The following is a 20,458-nucleotide window of genomic DNA, read 5'->3' as shown; positions in this document are numbered from 1 at the left end:
CATTTTTGAATTCCTAATTATAATTTTTCTAAATTAATTGTAACTCTGTTTGCTTTTGCAACATAACTAACTGTAGAAATTGTTTTAGTGTTGTTTTGCACAAAAGTAAATCAAGTTTTAAATTTATTTTAATTTTTTTTAGTAATTTCATTAATTTTTGTTTTATAAATTTGCCTGCTTTTTAAAAAATTTATAAAAATTTTAATTTTGAATGCAGTAACATTAATTGAACTACAGTATCAAGTTTCTATTAATGATTATACTTTAAAATGTTATTTATTGTGTAAAATTACAAAATTTATGAAATTTTAGACTTCATGATAAATTGCTTTAATACACTTCATTTGTATTTTTATACTTTTAAATACATTTAGTGAGTATAAAATTATTATTATACAAAACAATCTTTTTTATCAAAAATATATTTTAACTTCATTTGTATTGTGTTATAAAATTGCCTATTTAATAAAATATTGAATTTTTACACAAGTAGCAATAATTGGCTTGCAAATATTGTATAACTATATATATTTATAAATATCTCAAGTAAATAGTTATTTTTTTCTTTTGTCAGTTAAATAAGATATCCTGCAATAATATATAAATTTTATGGAAATAGTATAAGAAAAAGAAAACATTTTTGTAATAATTTCAAAAATTATATAAAAAAAATCATCTTAATTATAATGTTTAAATCTTCAATTTATACACATTGCATAATTTATGAAATGAAACCCCTTGGACAATAAACTTTTGCTTATGACTTGATCATCTCCTTAACTGTAAAATGACATCTCATTTTAACAAAACTGAGCAATGGCTGAAAACACAGGAGTTAATGAATTTTGATATATTGTCAAACAAAATCAATGTGTGGTTAAAATTAGGGCAACAATCAAACCATAAAGACCCAATACTTCAGCAAAAATCAATATAAGAATCATCCCTACAAAGAGACGTGGCTGTTGTGCAGTTCCTCTGACTCCAGCATCACCAACAATTCCAATAGCAAATCCAGCTGCAAGTCCACTTAGTCCCACACTGAGTCCAGCACCAAACTGAAGAAATGATCTAAGTATTAAATGCACAAAATATTAGATTATTTTCATTATAAATGCTAACATGTAAAAAATATCTTACAGTATAAACTAGAATGATTATTTTTCATAAATATAGTTAATATCTAACAATACAGTTCAAACCAGAGGTCAGCAATCTTTTATGATTGCATTATTTTACTTTTTTACAGTAATGTTTAGCATATTTTATTTTGTACAAACATTTGTAAATTTTCTAAAATTCAGAAAAAACTACTATAATCAAATACAGAATAACTTAATCTAATTATCTTTAAAATCATAAAATTAACACATTTACTATTTGCAATTATTAATGCAAATAAACTTTTTTACTGGAAAATTATTATTATTTTCTTCAAAATTATGCAAGAAACATAACTACTTTTTCAGACAGCCAAAATTTTATTATAAAACAAACATTTTATTATATAATTTTGACTAACTAAAAATAGTAGTGTATATTTTTATTTCTTATAATATGATGCCAATTTGAAGTGGGAAAATGTATTTTGTATTATTTAAACTGCAGGCATTATTGATATTTGTTTTCATTTTCCCCTAACTGAAGATTTTTATTAACTGCATTCAAACATATTCATGATCTAGTCTGTTTCTTTTCTTGTGTCAAATTAAACCAGAGGTGCTAAAGAGTTGCCAAATTGGGATTTCCCCAAGATGGGGGACTTTTTCAGTCAACCAGGGGGAAAAAACAGAAGAGAGATTAATTTTTGTTAGTTTGAGAAGTAGAAATTAGTTGTCCTTGGACATTTCCTATTTGTAATTACAATAAATAAATAAAGCAGAAATTTGTGGAAAATTTTATATTCTCAATTTCCCACTTGAGAAGTATATAAATTTTTATTTAGTAATAATAATAATAATATAATAATAAATTAAACTATTACTATTGTTATAGGTATCAGACATGAAAAAACAACACAGTTCACATTGTCATATCTCATGTATATGGATGACAAAACTTTATGCATCCAAACAAAAACAACTTCATCAACTCCTACAGATCACACATTCATACTCCAAGGACATACAAATGGAGTTTGGCCTAAACAAGTGTTTTTCAACCTTCTTGAATAAGCAACCCCTTTACAAGTTAAAATATTCTGGTGACCCCCAGGGCCATATTAAAACTATGTCAGTGATTTTAAAAACTACATATCTAAGTTTTTTTCTGTTGAGACCTAAATATCGATCTAAACACCAATTGTACTGTAAAATAAACACTTCTCACTGATATTGTAGTTTTTTTTATTGTAGTGTAGGACTTACAAACACTTGTCTTTTTCTTTTCTCCTGACCCCCCCTCGGGGTTGCAACCCACAGATTAAAAAACACTGGCCTAGACAAATGCAAAACACTTCACTAAGAAAAAGGAGTCCTGAAGAAAGATGATTTTGCACTTGGAAATGGAGATTTTATTGAATCCATGGAAGAGGGTGAGTTCTACAAGTATTTAGGATTCCAACAGGCCAAATTAACAGGACATACACAAATAAAGCAAAGATTAATTAAAGAATACCAAAGTAGATTAAATGCTATTCTCAAAACACAGTTAAAACAATAAACACATATGTCATCCCAGATATATTCTTTTGGAGTTATACATTGGACTCACACCGATCTTGAGCAACTCCAAATGAAAACAACAACAACAACACTTACTAAGCATGAACAACATCATCCTAGAAAAATTAACCCTTCCATGTAAAAATGGTGGATGTGGCCTTATTGACATAAGTTAACCTTCACTACAAACAAATACAGTCACTGAGTTTTTCTACAAAAAACAAGAAACATCACAGTTACATAAAGAAGTAATTCCAGCAGACTCAAACAACACCGTTAAAGTTACTCACAGCATATGAACACGACACAACACACAAAAAGCATAGACCCCATTAAGCAATTGTGGGTTCAAAAGACACTCCATGGCAGGAATCCCTATGACGTGTCCCTGGATTCTGTTGACAAAACCATGTCAAACAGCTGGTTAGCTCTGGGATGTCTTTGGGGAGACAGAAGGATTCATGATTGCCATACAGGATCAGGTCATAAATACTAAAAACTACAGAAAACACACACTCAAAGATACAACACTCACAAATGACACATGCAGGAAATGTCATATCTTGCCAGAAACTATACAACACATCACTTCTGGTTGCAAGCTCTTGGTACAGACAGATTACTTACATAGACATAATCAAGTAGCAATACACAAAGAGCTTGCAAACAAACAAATTATTAGACATCCAAGAACCATACTACAAATACACCCCACAGACAGTATTGGACAACAACACACTCAAAATGTACTATGACAGAGCGACAATCACATATAGAACAATTTACCACAACAGACCAGGGACCGTATTCTGGTCACCGTCTCTGGTCTCTCGCCTCTCACATTCTGGTCGCTGATTGGCTAATCATTTGGATTAACCAATCAGCGACCGGCTTGTGAGAGACAAGAGACGAGAGACGGTGACCAGAATACGGCCCCAGACATCATACTCATTGACAAACACAATAAAATCACATATACATTATAGACATAACCAATCCAAACACTCACAATGTACAAAACACATGCACTGAAAAAATCAGCAAGTACACAGAACTCATCCAGGAAATAAGGCATCTGTGGAGGATGGATAGAGTGCTTATTGTACCTGTCATTCTCTCCTCTACAGGTGTCATACTACACACACTACACAAAAGCCTGGGAACATTATGGTTGAATAGAAACACACTACACTACAGAAGGCCACTATATTACATACATGTCATATTGTTAGGAAATTCCTGAATACAGACACACACACTGACATTTATTTAATTTTTGATTTGTTTTGGTTGCTATGCCTTGACTCCAGACTGGCATAGTACACAACAACCAGTATCAGCCAAGTATAACCTGCTACACCCAACATAATAATAATAATTATGTTGGGTGTAGCAGGTTATACTTGGCTATTGTAGCAGGTAATATTATTATTCAGAATTATTTGTTTTTAAACTTTTTTTATTGCATTCCATGTATTCATTGCATGCCTGCCTAAATGGAGAAAATTCCTTTTTAAGTTCTTTAAAATATCTGTACTTCTATCAGAAAGTTAGTTAATTTTAATTTAGTATATTTTATTAAGAGTACATTCATAAATTAACCTTAAAAAATCAAAATGAAAAAAAATTAATGATTTTTTAAATGCTAAAGAAATCAAGATTTAAACAAATAAGATTAATCATTAATATCTATAGCACTAAAATAAATAAACACTTACTTATACAATGATAACTCTGGAGCTAAGTTGTTAGCAATTAGAACTGCAACAACTAAACCATAAATAGCAATGATACCAGCCATAACTACTGGAATGATTGATTTCATAATAAGTTCTGGTCTCATAATAGCCATAGCAGAAATTCCAGTTCCTGACTTTGCTGTCCCATATGCTGCTCCCAGAGCTGTAAAATTATCAAATAGTAATTTATATTAATTATTAGATATTTATATAAATCTATTTTTTGAAAAATATATTGGGTTAAACCAAAAGTTTGTTCAGTTTTTAGAAAGAAATAAAATATACTATTTTGAAATAAATAAAAACATTTAATCCACAATGTATTCACCCTTCTGTTTGATAACCTTACTCCACTTGACGGGTAGTTTCATAATTCCATCTGTGTATAATTGGGTGGGTTTCTGATTGAAGAAATTATTGATGTGATTTTTGATACCTTCTAAAGATTGAAATTCTATGCCATTTAAATTATTCTGCAATGAACAAAAAAGATGATAGTCTGAGGGAGCAATATCTGGAGAATATGCAGGGTGACTCAAAACATCCCAGTTAAAGTCTAGAAGTTTTTGGCACACGTTTAACAATATGTGCAGTCTTGAATTATCATGTTGGAATACCACTCCCCATTGATTTGCATGCAAGTTCCGGACATTTTTGATGCACTGCAGCCTTTAGTTCATCCAGTTGGAGACAATATTTATTGGAATTGTCTGGTTGTTGGGTAAAAGCTCATAATAAAGAACCCCTTTCCAGTCTCACCAAACTGAAATCATTACTTTTCTGGGATGCAAACCAGCTTTAGGTTGCAGCACTGGAGGATCACCTGGCTTACTCCAAGATCTCTTGCATTGAATATTGTTGTAAATGATCCATTTTTTATTGCCTGTTATTAATCATTTAAAAAAGGGATCATCATCACTGCATTTCAAAAGTGAATCACATACAGAAACACACTCAATAAGGTTTCGTTCAAGTAAATGATAGGAAACACAAACATCATAACGGGAAGTGTATCCAGTGGCAGTGCTAGCCAAATTTCTGACAACAGATGTTAAGGATATTTTTAAGATGTCGGCTATCTCTTGTGTTGTTTTATGCTGATCATTTTGAATTAAAGCCATTATGGATTCATCTTCTATGGTTGAAGTTAAAACTTGATAAACATGACAGAGGTGCCACAGACAAGTAATTATGTAAATACCCAAACAAACTTTTGGTTCAACTCAATATATGATATTCTTCAGGTAAATTTAAAGCTATAACAAAAAACAACATTAGATACATATAAAAACAATATAAAAGAAAAAATAAAATTCTAAAAAATCATAATTTTTTGATTTTTAATAAAAGATTTTAATTTTAAATTTTCTTTATATTAATTTATATTTATAAAGTAGCAAGTAAGCCTGACATTGTCCTGGCAAAAAATAAGTACAAACATTAAAATTATTTTTTACTTCTAATCCTTCTATTATATTATAGTATTTGATTTATATAACTATAAACATTATCTTACATAAAGGTTTATCACATCAATCTAATACATTTTAAAATTCTTTAAATTGTGTACTGTAGAGGAAAAAATTTTTTAAATGTCTTAGATTGGTTACTTGGTGTGATAAACCCTTACGTAAGATAACATTTGTAGTTATATCAATCAAATACTAGGATATAAGAAATGTTAAAGCAAAAACCATATAAAGAGTTTGGTTATTTTAGCTTACCATTGTAATGGTTATCACGATAATCAGATGGTACTAAAGGGCACAATTTCATTGGTCAAGTACCAATTGAAAATATGATATCTTAAAAAAAAAAAACTTAAATTTTTTTATTGTTAGCACTAACAATTTTTCATTCACAGCCAAATATGAAACAGTGATCTGCAAATTAATCAAATTTCATAATAAATGGACCAAATATTTAAACTCAGCATTCATTACTTTTATTAAAAAATTCTAAATTATATGAGTATTTTCTCTAAATATATAAGTATATTCTCTATTTTGCAACCATTCTTCTACCACATCCATATCTTTTTTTAAATCTTTTAATCCCAACTTCTATTTCATTTAAACTTGGTACTCTTTTCCAATTTGCTTTCTAACTCTTCTGCTTATGACTGCACTAAAATCTTGTTTTTAAGTCTGTTGAGAAAATCATTTTAACAATACTTGATCTAATTCAACATGTGCTGATTTTCTATGCTTTTTAGCATTTGGATTATCATGTATGAAAATTGCAAGTATAGTAAACCCCACTTAATGCTGCCTCAATTAACGCTGATTCGATACAATGTGATCTGTTCAAAGCCTAGAAAAAAGCTCAAAATTTACACTGATTCAAATTATTGAAGAATTTTACTGATTTGTATATAATACAATTACAGTAGAGCCTCGAAAACTCGGCACTCCGGATAACTCGGCCACACTCTGGCAGAGCAAAAAAATCTTTAGTTAATTAATTTTCATTATAGACAGCTTTATAAAAGTATAAAAGCTCTCATAAAGTATTATTCTGAGGTCTGTCTTATCAGGTAAATTACTGTACACAGTGTATTCATTAATTTTCATTTTCATGTAGTAAAGGCTCTATGCCTTCATAAAGGACGTACTTTTCCTTTGTTTAAGGGTATTTGGGCAGTTTATTCTCTGTTGTATTCTCAAGTAAACAATACATACAAGTACAGTACAGTATTTTCTGAGGAAACACTCGTACTTATTTTTTTTAACCCCATTCCCGATAACCTGGCATTTTCACAAACTCTGCCACCCTTCGGTCCACATTAGGCCGAGTTTGAGGCTCTACTGTATTCCCAAACACAAACCAATCAGCAAAAGGTGGCAATTCGTCATAGTGCTGTACTTTCCTTAAATCTTTGTTTGTTTGGTGCAATTTTGGAAAAAATATAACATCTTTGATGCCATAGGCAATATTGACTTCGCTTGGCAAGAATTAACTGATAAATGCATGAATGAAGTGCGGAAGAAGTTATGGCTGAAGGTATTCAAGAATTCTCAACAAGAAGAGCCTATTGCTGTATCATTAGGTTGACCAAATTAGCAACCTAATTGATACAGCAGGACTAGGAGATGTAGACGAGCAGGATATTGAGGAGTTTCTGCAGGTTTCTGGTGAGAGCCTTACCAATGACAACCTTCAAGAACTGGCAGAACAAGGAAATCATGTAGAACTGGAAAATAGAGATTCTGAAAATGAAGAACCCAAAGAATTTCTCTATAGATTTCCTTAATAAAAATTTGGTAATGATAATCGAAATTGTTGATCAAATTGTAGCGAATGATCCAGATTTTGAAAGGAGTGCAAAAGCAAAACAAAACGTTTTGGATGTGATCTCTTGCTACAGACATTTGCTTAAGGAAAGAAAAAAAAACCAACAAATGAAACTACATGACTTTATCGCAAAAAAAATTTCAGAAAAGCCAGAACCTTCATCACAAAAAATTAACTTTACATTTCTGTGTGCATATGTTTGTGTGTTATTTAACATATTTTTATATTAATTTGCATAATGATATAACTTAAAATTACAGTAAAATTTGCTTATTTTTGCCCTTTCCCTATTTACTCTATGTTAAAATGACCTCGTTTAACACCGTTTTGCTTAGCAATTTGCCATCTAGGAATGCATCCCCCACATTAAATGAGGTCTTACTATATTTTGTCTTTTTCCTTCCAAATGGCAGCAACTGTTGATTTAGTTATATTCATTTCTTTACATAATTTGCTTTGTTTTTCACTGCTTTCCAACCTTTTAATAATTTCATATTTACAGTAGAGCATCGATTATCCAACTCAATTGGGGACTCAGGTTGGTCGGATAACNGGGGGGGGGGGGGGGGGGGGGGGGGGGGGGGGGGGGGGGGGGGGGGGGGGGGGGGGGGGGGGGGGGGGGGGGGGGGGGGGGGGGGGGGGGGGGGGGGGGGGGGGGGGGGGGGGGGGGGGGGGGGGGGGGGGGGGGGGGGGGGGGGGGGGGGGGGGGGGGGGGGGGGGGGGGGGGGGGGGGGGGGGGGGGGGGGGGGGGGGGGGGGGGGGGGGGGGGGGGGGGGGGGGGGGGGGGGGGGGGGGGGGGGGGGGGGGGGGGGGGGGGGGGGGGGGGGGGGGGGGGGGGGGGGGGGGGGGGGGGGGGGGGGGGGGGGGGGGGGGGGGGGGGGGGGGGGGGGGGGGGGGGGGGGGGGGGGGGGGGGGGGGGGGGGGGGGGGGGGGGGGGGGGGGGGGGGGGGGGGGGGGGGGGGGGGGGGGGGTCAGATAATCAATGCTCTACTGTATCTGTATTTTATCTGTAATATAAATGACTTACATTATAGATAAACTACTGGTAAACTACAAATCTAAACCGAAGAGCTTGGATGACCTCCAACATTTTCTATTGAGAACTGCAAGAATGGGATGAAGAACTGAGAAGAAACAAGAAATTTTATTATTGATTGACAACTGATTGCCGCATCCCAACATCAAGAATTTACATTGCACACTACACTGGTGTTCATGCCATCCAATACAAGTTCAAAACTACAGCTTTTAGGATCAAGGGGTTATGCAGAGCTTAAAGAGCAGCTATTGGCAAATTCTTCTTTCAAAAATGGTAACTTCTATAGATAATAGTGAAGAATTGTTTTCTATAAATCTTCAAACGTAATATGTTTTAAATTATTTTAAAGTCTATAAATCTTCTTGATGCAATAAACTTCGTCCATATTGCATGACAAAATGTATCAATGCAAAAAATAGCAAATTGTTTTCGATTGTCGGCTTTTTACAAACTAATAGAGAAGAATTTGATTTAGACAACGACATTCCAAATCAACAAACTTTTGAAAAGTAAACTTATGAAACGATGATACAAAAGGTGGTTTACAATGCGCTCCCTCTGCAGTTACCAGAAGCATTTTCTGCCTATGATTTTGAAAAATATGTCAGGGTTGATGAAATTGTTATTAGGGAACTTTTGACTGATGATATTATAGCTTCATTGTCTTCCAAAATTATTAAAATTAGTGAGGATGAATACAACATACACAGACAATGTTGATGTTCCAACAATGCCAATTTCTAAAGCTTTGCAAAATACTAATAGAGAGGATGCGGCTGAAGTTTCCATCTCTAAAACATGAACGTGCCATCCTGTAAGCCTAGAAGTTTGATAATGGTGTTTGGAACATCATTGGAATCATGCTCAATGTTCCAAATGCCATTGTCAAACTTCTCGGCTTACAGGATGGTAATGTTCAACGTTCAACATTCACATTTTAGAGATGAAAACTTTGCCCGCAACCTCTCTATTATTAGAGTGTTTTTACAAACACATAATACTCCACAAAAAATATTTTAAATAATTGTACATAGAAGCCCAGGATTATTTTGACTAATTTCATTAATTTTTCATTAATGAAATTAATATTTTAAATAGTTTTTCTGAGGAGAAACTACATATTACAGAATGTTATGCAACTAGCAAAAATTGGCAAACAAAACTAACAGTTTAAGTAACCATACACATTTATATTGATGTTTTAATGGTCAACTTCCTATGTAGTAATTTGCTACATTTTATCTTTGAGACATTAAACTTTAGTTTTTCAAAATTTGACTATATTTTATTTCTTATCCAATATAATGAACATTGGATATAAAAACAAGTTCTGACATCTGTACAGGTTCATTATAAGCAGACACTACTGTTCTGTACATTCTTATATTATTTATAATGTAGCCTATCCTTAAATAATACATCTTTTATCTAAAATATTACAAGCAAACAAGATTTATTTAAATTTAAATATAAAAACTATCAAAATAAAACTTATTTGAATTTGTTATCAACAAAAATGATTAGTTTCAATATAATGTTGTTTTCAAGGACAAATGGCTAAAGTACTAAAATCATTTTGATAACATTATCATTGTACTTTCAACTATCATTATTCTCATATACAAGTATCATAATTTTATATCATCTTGATATAATTTACAGTTAGACATCATTTCAATTTCAAACAATCAAATTTTTTAAATAATGATTTATATATATTATTTTAAATTAGATAAATTTTAAATTTTTATTTTTTAAAATCAATTTAAGATAAAGTTAAAATAAGTTGAAAATGAAATGTCCATTATCTATCTGAAACTATCTTTTACAAATATTTATAAGTTTGAAAAATATGAATATACAATTTAATTTTTCAATTTGATATGAATTAAACAGTATCAGTATTAAAAACTGACTCATTTATATCACAGCAACAATTTCTTCCCATTTAAAAAGATTATAAAAGTATATATATTTAAACTGACAAAACAAATATCAAAATTTATAATTATATTAATGCAATAAACAAACATACTGGCAAATATTAATAGAAATTTTTTAATTAAGTTAATTTATAATAAATCAAAGAGTATAAAGATAATTTTAAATAAGAAATATATTCAAAGAAAATTAAAATTAGTAATTTTAAAATATTTCTGATTGAATTTTATTTCCTTTTATTTCCAACTTTCAGAAAAAGTTGGAAATATAGTACAGTACATGTTACCAAAATTGTAAAAAAAAGACCCAGACTCTGTGTCTTTGAAGTTTGCAGAGGAAGGTTCAATACTTTTGTGACTATCATCATTATGTAACTCCTTTTGCAGAATACAAGTCTCTGACATGAAAGGGTAGAGTAGACAGATACTGGCACACAAGTTGCAGGATTCACAGTCATTCTGTTAAAATGGTCATTAATTCATTTTTGTCCTTTGGTTTTCTTGTTCCTTTACTTGTTTCTTGAGGAATAGTCATATATCTTCTATAGGGTTCATGTGTGGAGAATTGGGCAGCCAGTCAATAACTGAAATGTTGTGGTTTCTTAACCATGCAGTCATGGAAGCCACAGTATACGCTTTAGCACCATCCTATTGAAACAGGATGTCACTTTCAGGAGTCAATTGGTTGAGAGACTGAAGGATGGTGTTGTTTAACAGTCTCTACTAATAAATTGTCTTTAACATTGATTCTTAAGGAACCATATCACCTATGCCTGCAATTCTAAAACATCCATATGTGCATCTTATGTGGAAACATAATTGGCTGTTTGATGCAGTTTTCTTCAGGCTTTTGTTTGTCATTCTGACAACCCTGTATCCATTATTTCCATATAAATCTTGAAAGGCAACTCATCAGACCATATTATTTTATCCTTATGCAGATTATCCTTAGCCACAGATACCATATCTTTTCCTAGATCTTCCAAAGTATTAGCAATGACTTACACTTGGCTTTGTACGATCTGTGGGCATTTTGATCAAACTGAACTACCAATCTTTTCTTTCCATAATGCTGCAGGCACTCTATATGATCTTGATCACCTAGTCTTGATTGCTCAGATAAACATCTGATCTTCTCTGTCCAATTTAGTCCTTTGTATCTGCTATTCAGCACAATGGATTCAGTGGCATCATAGTATTTAAGGAACAACTGGACTGAGGATTGGAGAGGTTTCACCCAATTTCTCTTACCGGGATATCTGCTAAACATTTTTCAACAATCTTCCTACTGACTTTGAGAGATAGCATCAGCTTTCCAATGTTTTGCAGTACAAAAGACTGATGTTTGGACCTGTTGGATGCCAGTGCACTCATTTGCTGCAATATGAAGCAGATTATGCTGGTATAAAATTACAGGAATTGATGGAATGGCCACTGTTGCCATTACTACATGAATTTCAAGGCCAGCACTTTTATTGCATGTGAAATTTTTTCATATTTCAATAATTCTCACTTCATTTTTTTTTTGTAAAACCAATAATATAAAACTGATATTGTTTCTGCTATTGTTAGATATCAGAAAATTAATTTTTCAATTTTGTAAATGCTGTGCAAGGATATTCTATTTAAGGATTTTCCCACTTTTTTCTTGTGTCACAAATTATGTCACCTTTATGTTTAGCAACAATGTGTGCAAGCCCTTTTGGAGTGTGGTTCCCAAAAATCTTATGTGCAGTTGCTGATAACAGAAGTAACATCAGCAGCATCTAGAATCAACATATAGCCATTCACTGTTTGGAGGCTCTTGGATTAAACCCCATAAAGTTGTGTGCATCCAGAGGGGGAAGTCTATATTGGAATTTGAATTTCTTGACCAAGACATCATATGCAAAAAAAATATCCTGTTTACCAAAAGATCAAGTTTTAAAGGAACTTAAGAAGTACAGAATGTGGTTAATGGCCATAAGACCAGGATGCTCCAGTGCTGATCTTCTGATTGGCAATGACATTTATGGGGAAACTTAACTGGCTGAATAAAATGATTGAAAGGAAAGTTGATGTTGATTGCATTCAAAATCAAACTGGGATGGACAGTTTGTGGCTGAATAAAGAATGTGGCTAATAACTGAGGATGCCTAAACTTATAACTTCTTCAATGCCAAATTGGTGAGTAACATCCCTGAACTTTAGCTGCTAGAAACAATAGGGGTCAGAGATCCTGAAGAGAGTTTAACATAAGTTGACAAAGAAGAAATTGAACAAGAACACTTCTTCCTCCTTTTGAGAGAATTACGGAAGTGTTTAAACTTTCCTCTAAAAGCTGGAATTTTTGTTACATTATACAAATGCACTTTTCATATGTTTCCAGCACTCATTTAATACTTCAAACAAACATTTTCAGCTTGATTTACAGGTTGGAAGCCATTCAAATACAAAGGAGTTATGTTGCATTCCAAAATGGAATAATTCAAAGATTCCTTGATGTTATTTAAATTTCTTACATTGTAATTCAATATTTATAAAGTTAAATAAAAATATACCTTGTTCCATAATGCCTTCATATTTGGATGACTTCTAATCTGAGACAGGCCTCTGAATCAAGCCAAAAATGTTTGTTTGAAGTATTGAGTGCTGGAAATATATGAAAAGCATATTTGGAAGGACGGTTATTACCATTTATGTTTTCCCTCACTAGATGGTAAACAAGATATTCCTGCCAATTGCCACAAAGCTGAGAAAAGACTCCTTAATGTTAAGGCTCAAGTCCACAAACAAATTTCAGGAATATGATAATGTGTTTCATGAGACCATGCCTGAAGAGAAAATGGGAGCTAATGGGCATTACCTCCCATACTATCCCATAATTAAGAACTACAGACCATGACTCCAGTAAAACTAGTTTTTGATATCTCTTGCAGGAGTAACAGACCTCTTTCCCTAAATGACTTTAATGAAAGTCCAAACATTATCAAACAAATACCAGCAATTCTATTGAGATTTAGGAAGAAACAGATAGAAGTGACAGTCAATATAAAGACAAGCCTTTTTACAAACTGAAATAAAAACTGAGACTAACAGTGTTTTTAGTGGGAGAATGATCAAAAAATTAAAGTACTCTGCCACAAGACAGTGGTATTTGAGATCACAATTAGTCTATTATTATTGCAGCAGTTATATTGTTCTATTCATTTAATGTCTCAAAAGAGAGAAGACCAGTAGCAACTAAGCTTACCAAATCTTTTTATTTTAATGCTTATCAAGCTATATTGGGTTCTAGTTAGAAGACTTAACATTCCTTAAAAAAAAATGTGATTTCACTTGGACACCAAGAGACTTTTGGCTGTTCTACTTTATAAAATAGATTCATTTATAGTCATCTTCAGTTTAAAGTAGATGCTTTTCAGGTTACAAGTTCTTTTACAAATTCACTGAATTCAAAAGACTGACAAGAAGCAAATTTTTATCAAATCTTTTGTATTGATAACTGTTAAGTTAGTGGGAAGTGAAGAAGTCTTAGAATCCATCACTAAATCAATAGTTTTACAGAAGCCAAAATAGAGTTGATATAGTGGAAATTCAGCCCAGTGGACAAGAATTGAATCAATATTTTTTTCTGGCTAGGCATTACCTAAGGAAAAGTAGATCACAATGATACCAGTACTAAGTCTCTTGTGAGACCTTAATCTAAGATTAAACATGGGACTGAAAGGAAGACAATCAGAAAAGGAAAGCCCTTCCAAGAGAAAAATCTTATCCCTAATTCAGGAAATACTTTATTCCATTGGAATGTTAGCACCTGTTGTATTGCCAGTAAAGCTATTGGTATAACAAGCTTAGATAACCAAAACCAGCTGGGATGCATCTTTACCAGAAGAGATTTGAAACATCTTCAGAAAGTGATACAACAAGCTGAGCAAACTGAAGAACCTCAAGATTCCCCAATGGAGAAGAAGTTAGCTGGTCTATTCATGTTCTGTGATGCTAAACAAAACGCCTATACCACTGCAGTATACCTACATTGAGATGATGACTAAGTCATTGTGCAGCTTCTAAAAGCAAAGTCTCACCTCACACCATTAAAAGAAATTACAATTCCCCAAATGGAACTAATAATATTTATTATTGGAGCACAATTTGCAAAATTTATTATAGAAGCTTTAGAGATTTCAAAAATTTTTATACACTTTTGGACATAACCTGTAAATTTCAAGCTAATATCATCATATTCTTTCATAGCATTGTAATTTTCACAATCAGTAGTGTATAATGACATTAAAATAAAATTGAAAAATATGGAAAATTTTTGATTGCATACATAACTAACAATCAATGCATTCCTGTCTCTTTCTACAGTGTGTAACTGTTTCCATCTTGTGCTAGCCAATGAAGCAAATTCCCTGACTTTTCTTGACTCTCTGAACACTAATGAAAATTCTTGACTTTCCCTGTATGTATATGCACCTTAATCTTATTAAAGAAACCAAGTTAAGTTTACATGACCTAAAAATATTCTAATCTCATGCAACAATAATACTGAATTATTGATAACAGATTCCAAAAACTTCTAAATTTTTAAATTAAAACAATTAAAAGAGCAAAATTATACATGTAAAAATAAATACATTGTTTTTGATATAGAATCAGAGTATATAAACTTTTATCTAGAATATTGTTTTGAAAAAATACTTATCAGAAGTCATGAGTTTGAAGTTTTACATGCCTGTCACACTATGCAAACAAATCTATGGATATCTGTGACATTCACTGGAAAATAAAATATCATTAGGAAAAAGAACTATTATTCTTTACCCAATTGTACTATTAACTTGTACATAGAAAAATAATTCTCCTTTCTTCTTTGACTTCTGGAGGCTTAAAAAAATTAAGTCCATAGACTAGTATAAAAAATAAAAAGGACCAACAGGTTAACTTTAAGAGAAAAAAAATTTTTTATTTAACACTATACTTCACCCCAAATGCATTTCGCCTTTTTGGCCTCTTCAGCAGGGTTTATTACAACCAGAATGTAACACAGTAAAAGACACATCATTAACACAAGTACCATCGCATTTACAACCATTATGTATTATCAACTCTTCCCAGCATTCTGCGGGTATCACGCCGTTATTTAAATTCATAACATTATTTTGCATAACTATCGCAAAATGTTCTTTGAATTTTCTTTTTACTTTATTTTTTCCCTCTATTTAAGATTTTTACATTATTAATATCAACTTGGCAATTAATCACCCGACAATGTAAAAACACGGGAGATGTATTAACTTTAAGTCTCACTGAAGCCAATGTTCCGACATCCTCACTTTCAGTTTCCTCTTCATTTCACCAACATAACAGTTTGGTATTCCACATGTACACTGGAGTCTACAGATCACTCCTTCTTCCAATAGCTCTTTAACCTTATAAGGTTCAGTCTTATTAGTCCAAATAACCTATTTTTTTGGAATGGGGCTAATTTAATTGTATTTTCACAAAAAATTTTGAAATATTTTTCAAAAATACCCTTAATGAAAAGAGACATACATATTAATTTCTTGCTTTTTCTTTACTTGAAATCTGCTCTCTAAATATTTATCGTACCAATTCTTTAACAATCTTCCCAGGTAACCGTTTAACAAATATTTCCTGTTCACCTTTTTAATTTCTTCATCTCTTATTAATTCTAGTTGTTCTAGAAAGGATCTTACTTATTTCCATTAAATAAATATTTCTTTTTTGGCTAATTGGGCAATAAGATTTAAAATTTATAACTTTATTTGCATACTTATTATACTCTAAATGATCTTAATTACCTATATATAAACAATAGTTAGGTTTAAAGTTTATCAAATATTTTGTTCTCATAAGTAAACTTGATATATTCATTAATTTCACTGGCTCTCTCTAGTATTTTCTCAGAGGATGTTGTTATTTTAGTATTGTATATAATAAATATGTTGTCTACATACTGTGCAAGGAATACTATTCCTCCTAATCGTGACAAGATTTTATCTATGTTTATCATGACTATTTCTGCTAGTTTGGGCCAATAAGTGAACCCATAGATATTCTGTCCCTTTGTTGCTAATACCTTCCATTGACTGTAAAGAAATTATTATCCAATGCAAAAATCACTAATGTTATTAAATATGTATGGGTATTGTACTCACAAACTCTATGATAATTTCTTTTTTGATTGAAGGATACATTGATACGATATCCAAACTCATTAACCTATATTCAGGTAAAATTTAAAATCTTAAATAGAGGAAAAAAAATAAAGTAAACAGAAAATTCAAAGAACATTTCGTGATAGTTATGCAAAATAATGTTATGAATTTAAATAACGGCGTGATACCCGCAAAATGCTGGGAAGAGTTGATAATAAATAATAGTTGTAAATGCGATGGTACTTGTGTTAATGATGTGTCTTCTACTGTATTACATTCTGATTGTACTGTATTGCATTCTGGTTGTAATAAACTCTGCTGAAGAGGCCAAAAAGGCAAAATGCATTTGGGGTGAAGTATAGTGTTAAATAAAAAATTTCTCTCTCTTAAAGTTAACCTGTTGGTCCTGTTTATTTTTTATACCAGTCTACGGACTTGGAATTTTTTAAGCCTCCAGAAGTCAGAGAAGTAAGGAGAATTATTTTTCCGTGTACAAATTAATAGTACAATTGGGTAAAGACAATTTATCTGACTCCATTGGTTTTTTAAATATTTTTATTAAGAACTATTATTATTTGGTGGAAACTTATAAATTTAGCAAAAAAGAATAGTTTAACATGGAACTGATACAAAACTAGTACCGCAACACGTTAAAGCCATCGAGTCTGTGATAAAGATAAGTTTATCTTGATTGCACCAAACATTAAGTTTCCTGATCATTTTTTAGTATTTTTTTATTTTTCTTATTTTTCTTTTAATGAACTTCACTGATTCATCTGTGCATGGTGTGATGGCTGCATAAAACTTCAAATGCTCATAACTTCTGATAAGTGAATCTTTCAAACAATCAATCAATCTCTTAGATAAAATTTAGTTTATTTTTGATGTATAATCAGAATATGCAATAAAACCAAAATACAGGGTTCTTGTTTAAGAAAATGAAGTTGACTCCTTTTCAATGATTGTATCATCATCTACAACAAAACTAACAGTCACATCTTATGGCCCCTAAAAGTCTAATATTTTTGATTCAACAGTTTTTTGCAGGCTTTGTATTTTTTTAATTTTTCCACTGGACTGATTAAAATGGATTACCTTGTACATTACAAAAATATAAAATTATTGCTTTATTATTAAAAATATTATATTATATATATAATTATATATGTATATTATTAAAAATATAAAATAATTATAATTTTACATGAACATGCTTATTGCTATTTTTACTTAACAGACTAAACATTTAAAAATTACAAAAACAAATATGCTTTTGACATGGCCAGCTACAGTTTATGCATTATATTAAAAATGGAAAACTTTTTAAGAAACTAAGGTTATGTCTAATGCCTTTAAATCAATATTGAGAAGTCAAAAGCATAAAAAAAATAATCTGTAATAATATACACACATATTAAAGGGTACAATTGCAGATGTGAATGAAGCTGTTAACAGAGCTGTTGCATATGCCCTTAGCCTCATAAGGAACTCCTTCCCTACCCCACCTATTGACACTACAGATTAAAGAGACTATGCCTTGTTCATCGGCTGGTCGGATACCCGACGTGGTAGACAGAGATGACATAGCCAGGCCACATGGTACATCTTTCAGGCCATACGCCCATAGGAGCAAAACGATCAAAGGAACCACACCTGTAAATGTGACCCTTTACGAGATATACCCCAAAATCGTGAGTCGTGCCATGCACTGCACACTTTGCTAAGACTATCACGTTTAACTATTTAGCATATGTGACTACGCTGGCTTCAAATAGCCCACTTGACTGTTCATGGAGTACTTGATGTTATATAGTTTTAGGTGGATGTGGGGGCTTTTCCCCACCCAGGCACTGAGTGATAGCATGTACCAAAATGCACGACTATATGTGGAGCATCAGTCAAGGCTTCCTATCGCTCGCCTTGACAATGCAGGGCATGGAGAATAGGCAATAGTACTGGTTCAAGGTAAAAACTGTTTTCAGTCAGTAGAAGTTAATGCATTTATTTCTTATAGGCACTGATCACCATGCCTGTAACATAACTTACTTGCAAGCATGTTGTCCACAAGAAAGATGACAACTGGAACTGCCACAATTGGATTCCACATTTGGAGGCAAATAACTTGCAAAGAATCAGGTATCAGACTTTTTATTCTTTGCCAATAAATATTGTTAGAATGTCTGATTACTGTGCTGTATTGACTGTTAGACACGCAACAGGCTTAGCAAAGCATGCAGTGAGACCTCCTATAGCTCCAAATAGATGACGTTAGGCTAATTTCGAGGGGGCTATATCTCACAAAGGGTCACATTTGGAGGTATGGTTCAACATTTTTGTTCCTATGGGCATGCTTTACATCTCTGTTAAGGCCCAATAGCATCATTCACATTGGCTATTAAAGAGGAATCATACTACTTGAAATGCTTTTCCTCAAAATACAAAAACAAATTAAAAAACAAAAAAGTGCTACACATTCAAAGTAAATTCTTACACTTCAACCTGCTAATCAATAAATATAAGGCATATATTTTGAGAAAGATTACTTCATCCAAAAAATTCTTCAGAAACTTTTTACAAAATTTTTATTAGTATTTATTTATTTATTTATTACGCATACTGGATACACTCCTTGATGCGGGTATTAGTAAACATATGTATTTTGATGATTTGAACTATGAAAGTTTTAATATTTTTAATAATTCAATGAATATTTAGTAATTATTATAAATATGTATAATGAAAAATTAGAACATTCAAGAAACAGTGGATTAGCCTGATAATGTTTCTATTTTATCTTAGTCAAATAAACTGATTAATTTTTAGTAAAATAAATAAATTATGAAAACAGTGTTATGATATTGAGTTAAATTGGGTTATTTATTATTAAAATTTTAATTATTATAAAATTAATTTTATAATAATTAAAAAACTTGAAATACTTTTTTTTATAACTGATTCTAAATTAAATTCTACATTCACTCTTGAAATTATATCACTTTTTTGAGTCATTATCACCTTTTTAAATCTTATTTTAATTTCATAATTCCCTATTTTTTAAGAAATCACAATATTAATTAATATTAATAATTAAACAGATGACTGATAATATTTCACTTACCACTAAATACCATAGCTGATGTGGATCCCATAACGCCAAAAAATGAGCTGTAAATTGGTGAATCGTCAGTCATCTTGAAATTAAAAGTGGTTCTTTAGAAATGAGGCGTTTCGTAAAACCAAGGCAAAATGGAACGAAGGATGAAATCACGAGCCCGATATCAATTTTAGATCACGTGGAACTTATCTCTATTTACTCAGTCACCTCCTAGTCATGAAAATTTCCTAGTTTTGAAACAAATCGAAAGTTATTTAAATTAAATATTAATAACCTAATAATAATAATGTAAAAGATTAAATAGTTATTAATTATTATATAGTTATATAAAAATACTGTTACTAAAATTTGTAATTTAATACAATCATTCAATACATGTTCTTTTAACAAACCGTTACAATTACAAACTTCCACCGGGCCGTAATATCTTCTAATATACATACTGAAACTTTAAATACACGTGACTATAACAAATTTAAATTTGTTTTCAATTTTGCGCCC

At 31.9% G+C, this 20,458-nt stretch overlaps 1 protein-coding gene across 1 annotated transcript; it reads right to left on the bottom strand.

Moving 5' to 3' along the window:
• Positions 1–306: 306 nt before the first annotated feature.
• Positions 307–20,453, bottom strand: LOC111638552 (V-type proton ATPase 16 kDa proteolipid subunit). The gene is made up of 4 exons (XM_023384280.1): positions 20,350–20,453; positions 19,961–20,184; positions 4,382–4,565; positions 307–1,071 (listed from the first exon to the last, which is right to left on the bottom strand). The coding sequence occupies exons 2-4, from the start codon at positions 20,031–20,033 to the stop codon at positions 867–869; spliced, it is 462 nt and encodes a 153-aa protein (XP_023240048.1). The 5' UTR covers positions 20,034–20,184; positions 20,350–20,453; the 3' UTR covers positions 307–866.
• Between the last annotated feature and the right edge of the window lie 5 nt (positions 20,454–20,458).

The sequence above is a fragment of the Centruroides sculpturatus genome, unplaced genomic scaffold (assembly GCF_000671375.1).
Source record: "Centruroides sculpturatus isolate CEXI.00-Female unplaced genomic scaffold, Cexi_2.0 scaffold856, whole genome shotgun sequence".
Lineage (NCBI taxonomy): Eukaryota > Metazoa > Arthropoda > Arachnida > Scorpiones > Buthidae > Centruroides > Centruroides sculpturatus.
Note: the sequence above shows the minus strand (reverse complement) of the source record. Positions and strands in the feature narration are given on the sequence as shown.